The sequence below is a fragment of the Mycetomoellerius zeteki genome, unplaced genomic scaffold (genome assembly GCF_001594055.1).
Source record: "Mycetomoellerius zeteki isolate Tzet28-1 unplaced genomic scaffold, Tzet1.0 scaffold159, whole genome shotgun sequence".
Lineage (NCBI taxonomy): Eukaryota > Metazoa > Arthropoda > Insecta > Hymenoptera > Formicidae > Mycetomoellerius > Mycetomoellerius zeteki.
Genome location: NW_017256542.1, coordinates 124,580 through 137,969, shown reverse-complemented (window position 1 = coordinate 137,969; position 13,390 = coordinate 124,580). Strand labels below are relative to the sequence as shown.

The 13,390-nt window shown below is 37.6% G+C and overlaps 1 protein-coding gene across 1 annotated transcript in view; it reads left to right on the top strand.

Moving 5' to 3' along the window:
• Positions 1–181: 181 nt before the first annotated feature.
• LOC108721057 (junctophilin-1) overlaps positions 182–13,390 on the top strand; it is a 36,272-nt gene continuing 23,063 nt past the window's right edge. Inside the window, exons 1-2 of the mRNA XM_018445379.1 lie at positions 182–494; positions 3,518–3,729. Of these exons, the coding sequence (XP_018300881.1) occupies positions 190–494; positions 3,518–3,729 (517 nt within the window). The 5' untranslated portion in view covers positions 182–189. The remainder of the gene's footprint in view (positions 495–3,517; positions 3,730–13,390) is intronic.

Genomic DNA, 13,390 nt, shown 5'->3' with positions numbered 1-13,390 from the left:
AATGGAGCAACGTCCAGGGCAAGGCAGATATTACTAATGAGCAAGCACAAGTACGACCACGACGACGATAACGATCACGACGAAGACGAAGACGAGGATAACGAGGGAGTTGAAGAGTAGTAGTAGAAGAAGAAGGCGGAAGAGGAGAACGAGGAAAACGAACGACAGTGCCTGCGGTAACTACAAGAGATGCAGCAACAACCGCACTCTGGCCAGCAACCGTCCGGGGCGCCGAATGGGGTGGCGGGGGGCGCCCAATTGCCACAAACAGGTGGCATAAGTCCGGCGCAACCTGGCGCGACCGGTACCACCGCAAATCGGGCGCAAGTTAACGGGGGCAGATTCGACTTTGACGACGGTGGAACCTACTGCGGCGGCTGGGAAGATGGAAAGGCCCATGGCCATGGCGTGTGCACCGGGCCCAAAGGTCAAGGCGCCTATTCTGGCAGCTGGCATTTCGGCTTCGAAGTATCCGGCGTCTACACCTGGCCTAGGTGAGCGATTATCGTTGATATCGACTACTCGTTAGTTCGCACGTGAAGCACTTCGTTAGGCTGCAGATTGTACTCGATTATTGGCGCTTGACATATTTCACAATGCGCATTTGTTAATTATGCAGTTTACACGGCACACGAAATTACGAAGGATTACGATAAATTGCTAATTCCCGTGATATACGTAATCTATGATGCTCGTCCGGTTGCGCGCGTTTCGTAGAACGAATTAATCTTATATTCTCTTCACGTTGGTGCACTCTCGGGATTTTCACAACGACCGCCACTCCTCTGGGCTCATGAAGGATTAACGCTGAGCTCGTTCGCACCGTAACGAGTATATGGTTTCAGGCTGATTATCCGGTATTACATTACCGCTACTGTGACTGTTTCACGTTAATAATGCCGCTTAGCAGGGCAAACGACTACTAAACATTACACGCCGCAAAAGTAACGTAAGATTCGACCAAACGCTATTTGTGAGGCTCAGATTCAGTAGTTGTAGAAAATTCCCCGGTGAGATCCTCGGCGAATTCTCCTATTGGATGTTTCATTGACGATTTTCGCGAATCCCCGAATCGAATTCACGAGACTCCTGGCGTCGCGTGTAGCGCGTGATGTGCAAACAGCGGACCTTGACACGTATCTAGGTATATACCTGGGAGGGAATCTCTCGATTCCTGCAAAACTGGGTCACCGTGCGCAAGGACAACCGGAGCAGGTCACCGGGATTCGAGTCGTCAGGACCTAGTTCAGGGTCGTCGTGGAAAATCGCCGTCAAAATTTTTGGGGATGGTGATGATTGATATCCGCATCCGTGCATATTGAAGACGAAAGTCTTTTTTAATTTTTTTGAAGCAATCAATTAATTTATCAACAAGTACATGGAAGTTATTCAATAGAGTTTTCGCCCATAGAGTGTACAATTCCGGTTTCGGTAAAAGAACGCAAGATATAAATGAGCGCTCAGATTCTTCGAAACCTAAATTAAAATGTAAAATCGAAAATCGTTAAACGTTTTCGACGACGAACGACGACATCATCAGCGAAAAATATTTGAGATCGTTTTCTTCCATGAAATTGAATAAAAAAATGGCAGAACTAGTATTCTTAATCGATTGATCCTATTTTTGGATTTCTCTGCTCGAAATTAATTGAAAAATAAAATTATTATTTATATACTATTTTTATATACAAACACCGATTTATAAACACTCTGTAAAATGAAAGTATTGCAGAGCCACCTTGTTTGTTTCTCGACGATTAGTTTTATGAGAGAATATATAAAACGAGGTGTACAACAATTAGAAAAAAATTATATCTACGTGCACGCGATACGAAAACCCAGAAAGACTTTAACGATCGTAATTAGAGTTTCTAGATCACGCACACAATGGAAATATTATTAAGTAAGAAGATATTATTAAGTAATGGAGATATAATAACAGTAAAATGCTGTGTAACGATTTCATTTATATTCGCAAAAAGCTATTAAATTGTGCTCGAGATTAAACATGAACGTTTTAAATATATATTCATACTTGAAGGTATATTATTTAATATACATATTGTTATACAGTATTATTATACAGTATTATGAGCGATATAAATTTTAATTTGTTGTTGCGTTACGTTGTGATTTTTTCAAAATCATTTTCAGAGACAGATCTGCTTGAATGTAGGTTCATTTCTTACAGGTTTCTGGAATAACTAACGTAAAAAAGAGAGAAAATGAGATAGAACCGAAACGATGACATTCTCTTTTCTTCCCGATCACGTATCTAAGCTGAGAATTTGCCGTTTCATTTCCGCGTAAACTGGAACAAGGTCCATCTTTAACTAGCAACATTTTCCGACGACTTCATTTTCGATCATGATGATACTCGAAGACGAACCGTTTCGCAGATCGAGCACGTGTTGCTGATCCACTATAGTTCGAGGGATGGTTCACCCCACGTGTCTAGAATTTCACTATCGTCGTTTACTTCCGTTTCGCGATAAGTGAAGAACTTGCATTGTCGAGAATCGCGAGAGACCGCCTTTACCAAAATTATTTATTGCATATTTAATTGTTAATTATATCAAAACATTTTAAGAGGTGAAACGTTCTTTTTATTCATTCTCAAATGTTCTAAAAATATAATACAAACATTACTTACAATTACAGAATATGTACAAATTACTATTGCATTGTCAGAATTTATAACGTAATTAATCATACCGCGGTAGAATGATATAAATTTTTATCACGCGACAGATCATCGTTAAACACAAGTATTTACGCAATACGCGACACTTATAGAATATTTCCGCAACAGTTTTCGCATCCACATGCAGCTTTCATGTTTATGTAATCGTTATTCGCAAGGACTTGAATATCGCTCGGGTAGGATTAATCATTCTCTTTCAAAAGATTTACTATAGATGTTCTTGAAACTTTCTTGACATTTTAAAAGAGAATAATTAAATTATATTTGATGCTGAATTTAGAAAGATTTTCTGCGATAAAAAGTAATAACAGAAATAAGTTTAGCGCAAAAGCTTTAATCGCACTTGAAAGAACGTTCGCTCGATTAGCTCCGTCTCCCTCCTTCGATAATTATAACTTTCATAAAAATATCTTAAAAGAAGGATCGTAGGCGGCGTAATCACTTTCTACATTAGCACGAGATGTCAAGCTCTCATTGCCACTCCATTCTGTGTATCCAACAATGTGGACGCAACGTTGTCATCGTCATCGACGACAGTCGGTAATTATTGGATTGGTTAATTAGACGAGTAATTATTGGATTGGTTAATTAGACGAGTTTTCAGCAAACATGAATGGCTATAAATGATAGTAAATATAAATAGCGACGTGATCCTTGAAGCGTAACTTTTAAGGATATTTTTGCGAGCGAACAGCTGAGAGCTGCGGAAAACGTGATGAAATTATCTCTATAATTTCAAAATACTTTTTAAGTCCTACTTGAAGGAAGAGACGAATTGTTTTAGAAGATTAAATTCCACAAATTGCATTTCAGCGGGTCAGCCTACGAAGGACAATGGCAGAACGGCAAGAGACACGGCCTGGGTATGGAGACCCGTGGCCGTTGGCTTTACCGGGGAGAATGGACTCAGGGATTCAAAGGTCGTTACGGGGTCCGGCAGTCTACTACCTCCACTGCGAGATACGAGGGCACGTGGTCCAGCGGTCTGCAGGACGGTTATGGTTCCGAGACTTACGCCGACAGTGGTAAGCCCCAAATCTATTTGACATGTTTAATCAACAAATCATGTGATTTTTTCCCATAAATCGTTGAATACAGGACGTCTCTGAAAAAATCTTATATGAACTAGATAAACAAACTGTGAGCTCTTCTTCATCTTGAAGTTGAAAATATATTTTTTATATTTCCATATATAAAAAATATTTCTAAAAATATAACTGAGAAAAACACATTTCGGATTTATAATTTTTTTATTTGTTAATATTTTCCTATTTTTAAAATAAATGGGATACGTTTTCAAAATTAAAACAATTAATTTCCAAAAGTGTACTGACTGATAAAAAATCTTTGCGATACGGTTTGCTTGTATCGATTTGTAATAACGATTAATACCGTGTGCGTAAATACCAATATATTTTTATTTGGTTGTGCAATCGCACAAAGTTCAGTTTTATTGATTTCGCATTAAATGTTAATAAATGGGCGATTTTATTCACGAATGAAATATCTTATTAGACATTAAAAATGCGTCGGAAATCCTCCTAGCGTGTTCCAGAGGTTGGCCTATGAAGCAAGACATCGTCAGTAAATAAATCACTGAGTTCTTTTAATAAAGCTCCGCGCGAGGCTGACTTGGGAATGCGGTAAATAAACAAAACAAGAAACGGATGTGGCAGAACGCGTCGTCGATTTCGCATTATCTCAGCGAGATATTTAGTTGCGCTAAGATTAATGGTCGTAATTGTGGTATGTCTACAAAAATTGCAGTATTTAGGGAGCGGTTTTCTTCTTCGTCTTTCAAATTCCTCTACTTACAAAGATGTCATTGTCGAGCGGACTATTATAATGAGGTTTTATTTTTAAAACACTATATTATATAAAATCGATTGCGTCTAAGGAATCATTTCTACGGTGAACCAATCAATCCTGGCAAGGTATTTGATTTTTATTGTTGCAAATGGAGAGAAACATAATCGCAATGGGTAATACCGCTAAATCGATATTGATTGCGAAGGGAGTTTTTTTCAAAGAGAATCAGGATTGATGATACGACGATTGCAATTTTCATGAAAATCAATGTAACCTTCGATAGAGTTTTACTTCTTCTAATCCTTATTGCGACCTGTTTATTCGCTTCTTTTTTTCTTCCTGGGGAGATCTCCCTCTTGCACGATGCAGCTCCTCATTCTTGAATTTCACCCGCTATCGCAAGGAACATCGCAAAATTTAATACATCTTAAATGTCATTAACCAACTCAGTCATAATTTCTCCGCTGTTGAAATCTAATTTGCCGAATTCATTTTACTTGTCGCGAAATATCGTTAGAGGCAATTTTCTGTAGTCGCTTCAGTTACGAATAAACGATATGCTATTAAACAGTGTCTATTAAACACTCCGATGTGAGAAAGTAGGACTATTGTTCAACCGATCGATCATCGCTGGTGAAACATTATAAAGTATTCATGTGCTATCTACTATAAGAGATCGCAGTGTCGCACATTCGCGTAACATAAAATATTACCGCATATTAATTAAACATGATATTGCGTTCTCAGATCTGCCGTTTTTCTCATGGGATAAACTTATTCTCGTTACAGTCGCGGCAGATGCTGCGTCTCAACGTGTTGTGAAAAGATTGCGAGTAAACCAAATGGAAAATCTTACCCAGTAACTCTTTGCGCATCAGAGTTTTGCCGTTATTCATCTTATGGCAACAAAATATTTCAAAACTCGCACGTAAACTTGAAAACGATTCTCGCGATTCTTTTATATTTTTGGAAGAGACAATCGAGACTTAAGTAAAATAGCGAACAAATATTTAATTAATTTTAATAACAAAGAAGAGGGCACAGTGGACTCTTTATGGATTTTAATCTCCTTCAGTACATTGAAAAAAGAGTCTAGTTAACCACCAACCGAGTGAAATATTTCAACCAAAATGTTTAGGTAATATAACTAAACATAATTTTAACTTTACAAATATTTAGTAAGTATTACCGTTGGTAATATTTACTAAATATTTGTGAAGGTAAAATGATGTTTAGTTATATTACTTGAATATTTGATTGAAATTATTTCACTCAATATTTGATATAATCAGCTCTTTTTTTAGTGTATGATGAATCTATATCGAAAATAAATTATGCCATGTTTGAGTGTTTTGTCGAATGGGTTTTATATTTTTTTTATGTATAAAAGGACCTCGCACTAATTGTATAGAAAATTGGATCTTAAATAAAATAAGTTAGTTTTCACATGTAATAAATTTATAATATGACTAATAGTGACACAAGGCTTAATAATGGATAGTTTTTAAGCTATAGTATATTAAAACTGCTCTGTACATGAGCACAAGTTTTATACCTTTGATACAACACTACTTAAAAATTATTCATTACTGATATCTTTTGTTCGCCACACTATAAGTTACATTATATGTAAAAACTAATTCATTTCATTAGGATCCAATTTTCTATAATTACTGCGGGATTCTTTCATTAAAAAATACCATTTACAAAGTAAATTCAACAAAACGTTGGAATACGATACAATTTATTTTCGGTATACATTCATTATGCTGAAAGAGATCAAACTCTGTGAAGGGTTCACTGTGTTCTCTTTTTGTAAGTAAAATAAATGCAAACACTTGCAGGCTTCGCAGCGTAATATCATTCGTCTGATGAGTTTGTTCCATAAGCAGTGCTATCGCAGCATTCCCATTGATCACCGAATCTGATCACCGAAATCTTCCGCGGGAGGCATCGGAATTCAGAAACTGGAAATGCTCTGACACGGCCACGTCATGTCGAACACGCGTGCGTACATTATGCGCGCACGAAAATAGCACATCCGATTGCTCGACGCGAATCAGTCGACTCGATATTTATCAAGCACTACAGGTTACCCAATCGGATTTAATGCTTTACAGTTCAAATGTATCTTTAATGAGTCACTATAAGTCTTTCTCGCCTCTTCCTCTGGACCATCGTCGATTTAATCTTTTTATTCTGCCTCATATAAAAATATATCTCGAGATACATCTGTCTTCCAAGAAAATACATGCCTCTTATTATTCGTTACAATTTTCTGAAGATGGATCAGTCTAGCACCTGAAAAAATCTGTGGCATGATCGTTCAAGGGTCTATATAAAGCGCCGAGAAACATCAGGCAGAATGAAATACGATAAAATTCTTATTCGCCACTACCGGCCACGCTCCCTCTTTCTCATTCTCTTTCGAATGTTCTCCGTCTCTTCTCGCCTTTTGCAACGAAGATAAGTGAAGTGCTGGCGCTATTTCGACACGAAATCGAACCGGCACGGCGGAGTCGCGGCAGAGGAATCTCCTATCATGAATGGACCGGATGTCGGGACGTTTATCGCAAACGAACGCAGTTTATGTATACCGTACTGGAATGTGCATCATGCTTGGCCGACAAACGTTCCGAAAAAGAGTAAAAATAATTGCGACTAGATTTAATTAATTAAATTAATTTAATTTTTTTAATACAGTCTCTTTTTGAGGAAAAAGTGAACCTTGTGTTATCAAATAATTCATGTTAATTTACTCCATCCTGTGGAGTAAATTAAAATGATTTAGCATTATATCAGATTAATCTTTTGTTAAGAAAGAATACCGTCAAATTACCTCAATTAACTCTACCGGGAATGAATCGTTTTTTTATATCGGAATTCTCTAATGTAATACGATTAATTCATCATCAAGCATATTAATTCCATTATGTTTACTTCATTCGTTATTATATTACATCTGTTTTTATTGAGAAAAAAAATGTTCGAGGATAAAATCATTCCCTTTGAAGATTTCTAAATATATGAACATGGCTTGTGACGTAGGGTCGAAGATACCATCGGATTCAAAAATTGGTTAATTATTTAAAGTGCTTCGTTATTCAGTATTTCTTGGACGAGCGCAAATTTTATAGAAATTACATATATAATATATATATAAAATTTGTGTGTGTGTGTGTGTGTGTGTGTGTGTGTGTAAATGTATTTGAATGTCTCTTCCGGAGAGAAGATTTTCAAAGATTAAGATTTCGGTCGTCCCACTATACGATGTCAATACGACGCATGGCAAGGGGGGCGATGAGCAAGGTGCAGCACGTGTATGCATATCGCGTAGAAGAGGGCGAGTCCACGTAAACACGACGAGGGTTCCCACCTATCCTGACGCGCGCGGGCGCGCCCAACTTTTCCGCGAAGGCGCCGGTTGGTTCACCTCCTGGTTTGAACCTCTCCGCCGCGGGTCAAGGTCAACCACAGTCTTCCCGCTCTCCTATCGCTGCTTCTACCGGTGTCGTGTGCAGAGCACGACTTCTACATTGAAATAAAATCTACTCCTCCCGCCGCGTTCGCGCGCGATGCTCGCAACCGTCACGTCGTTCCGGCGCTCTGGTTCCTTTCGTGCCCTTACTCGAGATTCCATTATATTAAGGCAGATGTCTCCGCTCCCATTTAGCTGCAGCCTACACATTTATTTCACCCCTTCCTCCGTCAACTCTCGATCGAACATCTCCGATGCATTTTCCGTCATGAATTTCCTCTTGTCATTTCACATCACCTAGTCAATATTTACTACCTACCTGAAGTAATTTATTCATTTTCATTCATGATCGTATTTACGTAACATGCGTAGTAGCTAAATTAATCTGAATCTATGTTAATAATTTAATTTCCATCTAATTTGTAGTTGGTAGGAATAAAATTGCGAGAAAATAAAAACGTTTTTTTAAATACTCAAGTATTTTTTAATATTTAATATTATGCTATTGATAACAAATTTTTAAATAAATTTAAATATTGTTTGAACAAGTTTTGGATTGGCTCGGTTTTGTACTTTTCAAAAAATTCTTGCAATAAAAATAAAAGATAAGGTCAAATCGTTGAACGCGTAGATACACATAGATTATGTACTCTATTGTGTATTCCCACGCACTTTCGATATGTTTTCGCTTCTTTTACCGTACACAAAATGCGACACGTGAATCGGGATGCAAATATCAGCAACGTTTTGCTATGTAGTTTTGATGCAACCGTATCGACAGTCGTTTGAAATATCATGTTATTTTGACATTTCAACAAGTTTGAATTGCCTCGGTTTTATACTTTCCGAAAAACTCTTGCAATATGCGCGGCGCGTAATTCGTACAATTTCCCGATTCTGTTCAAAATTGGCGAAATACATACATTGACACGACGTTCGCACTTATCATTTAATTTGCATCGCTTTACAGCGTGCCCAGTAAATTGCATAATCATTACGCACAATCTTTCATCTTGTAATTATACATCTCGAATGAGTGATTGTCGTTACAGCTGTAATTCCAGTCCGCTGTAATTAATTTAGAATTAACACAATTACGAAGCGGGTACCACTCGTCGCAAACCGTGCTACTCCAGTTATTTATTCGAATAAAAAAATCTCCTTAAATCACGTGGACAACGGCAATGCGCGATAATGCGCATTCGAGTCACAATCGCGCGCTTCTGAAAGTTATTCCCTTCCGGAATGAGTTATTTTCTCCGGTCTATGCAACCCGGTCTTTAACCGCGAATTAACATACCTCCTCAACGACGCCTTTGAAAAATGTGCGAGGTGTCTCGAGGCGTGTGCATGAATGGCGGAGCTGCCTCTCAGTTGATGAATGTCACCTCGTTGGTGCCGTAAAGAAGAACAAATGTCAAGATTTATTGGCGTCGAGGGTCGAGGATCAACGCGCGTGCAATTATTGTCCTTTAATTAAAGATCCCGGAGCTAAAGGATATTTGTGGAAGCAGAAGTATCACGTTTCGGTACACGGACGCTAAGCAAAGATAAAGCAAGGTCGCAAATATTTGATTTTATTTTATTTACCGAGCCGTATCATATCGCTTTTTTTCTCGGAAGCTGTTTCACGTAAGAAGAAGTTTCACGCGTAGCGCTCAGTGAGATTTTCAAGCCGAATGTCTCTCATAGGTATACATATTTCGCAGTCCTACATTTCGTTTCCATGCGATATATCATTCGCACGATTTCTCTGAAACGCCCTATGAATATGAATGATCGAAAGTAACGAACGATTCATCGAGCGATGAGGATCGAGAAGGTGGAATGATCTTGCCATTACGTTTTCACGGTTTCAATGTACGGGTGGACTACTAGCTAGCATTGCTAAGAAAATAATTTATAGGCTGGTTTTCTTTCCACAGTCCATTCTCTCTTATTTCAAGACTATCTTATCTAAGTAATATCTTAAGATGCTAATACTGCTCTATGATTGGCTTATGACATCTCAAAACTGTACTGAGAAAAATATCTGATCGAAAATGAACGAACTAGAAGATTATATCAATTACAATTTCGGTTATCTCAACTCTAGAATTCTAATAGATTTAACCAGAAAATTCTGATTCATCCATTCCCAGTGAGAAATGACAATGGAATCGATGTCGAATCAATGTCGATTCCACGTCGAAATTATCAAATCGACGTCGAATCAATGTCGATTCCACGTCGAAATTATCAAATCGACGTCAAATTGATTCCATTGTTATTTCTCACTGAGTTCCAACCAAAATTTCAATTAATTCAACTAGACGTTTCTGCTCAGTGTATTTAAGTCTTAAATAAAAGAATTGACTATAAATACTAGCCATAGATACGTTTTTATTCCCTTTTTTTTCGCGTAATAGCTTCTCGCGATTTATCTTAACGCCTTATTCGGTCTTTTGCATACATACGCGCATATCCTCGTTTTAAACATCTCGATCGAGTTAAAACACTTTCCGAACGCCATTCCATTTCTCTCGTGGCACGTGGCCGAGGTATTTATTTATAAATACCGACGCCGACGCGTGCGCGTCGGTACGAGCGCGAGAACTCGCTGTCGATTGGAAAACGAGGAAAGAGGGTAGACATGCAACAACATATTGATGCTCCCTGCCCGCGTCGCGTCTTCAACCCCTCATATCAATCTCCAGACCCTCGTGTTTAATAGACTTCTTGAACCGTCCACGCCTTTCTGATAAATCGGCCGTGACTTAGCCACAATCTTACGATAGGATGCGCGCTTTCATCCTCGACAGCTTGCATCGCACATGCGCGCGCGAAAGCTGCAGGAGTCAGCTGGTACGACGGTAACGCGAAATAATTTATGGGCCGATAATTATTTCGGAGAAATGGCGAACGCCCGCGGCGAATCGCCCGTGCGGTAAGTCGCTCGAGTTCCCGCGACACGTCGGAATTTAATTAGAGCGTAACGGAGAGAAAGACATCGTCGCGCGAAAGGAAAAGAACATCAGGAAAATAGATCGATATCGTGACTCGAGAACACAAACGATATCACGCTGCGACTTAATAAAAGAACAAATGTCCTGCGTTTACACAGAACATTTCCCCTTTCGAGTCGTAAAATGACGTAAAAACTTGAAGCGTTTTGACGGCCACTTCCCGTCGAGGCTTTCGTGATTATAAATCAATTAATCCTATTTTTGGTCAAAGTGGATTTTAGTATTTATACACTGTTAAATCTATAGTGTCAAATTTAATCTAACGTGAGTCGCCACTGCTCCTACTAAATATATCATTTCTTTTTTATCAAAACGATAGTTAAATTTGACTCTATATCGTGTCAATTTGACACTATATAGTATCAAATTGACACGGTATAGTGTTAAATATAACCATTGTTTTAGTATAAAATAATGATGTGATTGAGTAGGAGCAGTAGCGACTCACGTTAAGTTAAATTTGACATTATAGATTTAACAGTGTAGAAGAGAAGGTGGTATTATGGCCAGTGTATATATTGTGGCCTCCCTTAATATCTCCTCTATTAAGTGGCGAATTCTAGTAATTACTTATGGAATTATTTGTTTAGTAGCTCGCTATTACAGCACGACGCTAATATGCCAATACCCAGTGAACACAAAGTTACATGTAATGCATCTGTTAGTTATAATTTCTCATTCAACAATATAACCGTAATATAACACGTGTGTTATATTATACTGTTGAATGGGAAATTACAATTAACAGATACGTTACATGTAACTTGTGTTCATTGGATAGTCAGCGTTTATTATAACGCATTTTTACTTTCAAACATTTTGAAACGTTTTTAAGATACATTTTAGCATTTAATTTTAGCATATTTCTCCATTCTTTTTAAACTTGAACGTATTATCGTACGAATATATGTATGTTTGAGTGGGTTTTTTGTTATTTAACATTTTATTTGATTGTATACATTTCGAGTTATGCAAAACAGTAATGCGACATTTTGCTAATGTGGTCTTCTAAATATGCTAATTACTGACGGTTTCTTTCAAATTTTTCATATCAAAATAATTATTCCGTAAATCGATTGCAGCTCTATTGCTAATTTACAGTTTATATTACATGTACATAGATTTTTAGTACCGAGCAGTCTATATGCTGAAGGTATTATGTGTGTACATACATACATACATTTGCATAATTTGAATACATAGTATACTCTACTATATTTTACTTTTTTATTAATTTTGTAATTCCCGTTTTCTTTAAACAAAACCAATTGTTTAAATCTATTTTTGTGAAAGGCTATATTACCACCCCTGTTTTTCTTCGAGCGATTATGCAGTGTTGCCACATTTTTATAAATAGCGTCCTAAGTAATAAATATTTCGTAACTTTGAGTCTAGAACCGATTGAATAACATTTTAACAAATGTAATTGTTAAGTTTTAAATTCAAATATTGATTTTTAACCAAGTTATTGTACAAAAAGTAAATAGAGTGCCATAATGCCACTTTCTCCTCTTATTAAATGCAAATTTTTGCAAATGTATTATTTCAGTTTTATGAATTGTGCGTATAAGATTTGTCGGTACGCAGTTTATAAAACTGAAATAGTATATATTTTTTGCATAAGTTTGCATTTAGTATTATTAAGCACTAATATCTGCTTTGATTAAAAATAGCATTATATCTATTAATCGATTTATTCTCGTCGATCTTAAAATAATTTCGATTTATAATTATTTCGCGATTATAGTTTACGATATACATACGGTAGATCGAGGGAGAAAGAGATAGTAACGGCAGAGTGTCTGTGCAATTCAGTTACATGTCGCGAATCGTCCAATAGATTGTCGCATAATTAAACGGCGCGTCATAAGTGACTAGGTTGTGTATGCAATGGAAACGACGTCCCGTTCTGCGTCGTATAAAAAAAAAAACGAGCAGAACAGAGAGAGCTGAACAATTTCGCGCGCGCGCGCTTGTAACAGAGGGCCGTGTAATCTACTTTTTTTTGCCCCCCTCCGGCAAAACGCTACGAGCGTGCCGCAACCCTTTATGCAAATAGCAGCTGTATATGGGATACGGAGCTGTTAATATTACACCGACGTGGGGGTTACCTTGATGAGCCGTTTTTACCCACTTTATACGGCTCGGCTGTTATTCCTGATTTTTCCTGGCGTCACACGCCTTACGTCACACGAGAATCCGCCACCGCTGGTTGCGTGCGAAAAAAAGGTCGCTGCGAATTTTAAATGGCGTTTAATTAATGTCAAGGATAGCCGTGAATCAGAAGACAACAATGGATCAAAAACGGAATAATCGAGAGTTGTTATTACTGGAAAAAGGGATGTTGTTTCAACAGCATTATTTTAATTGAAAATAATCTTATTGATTCAATAA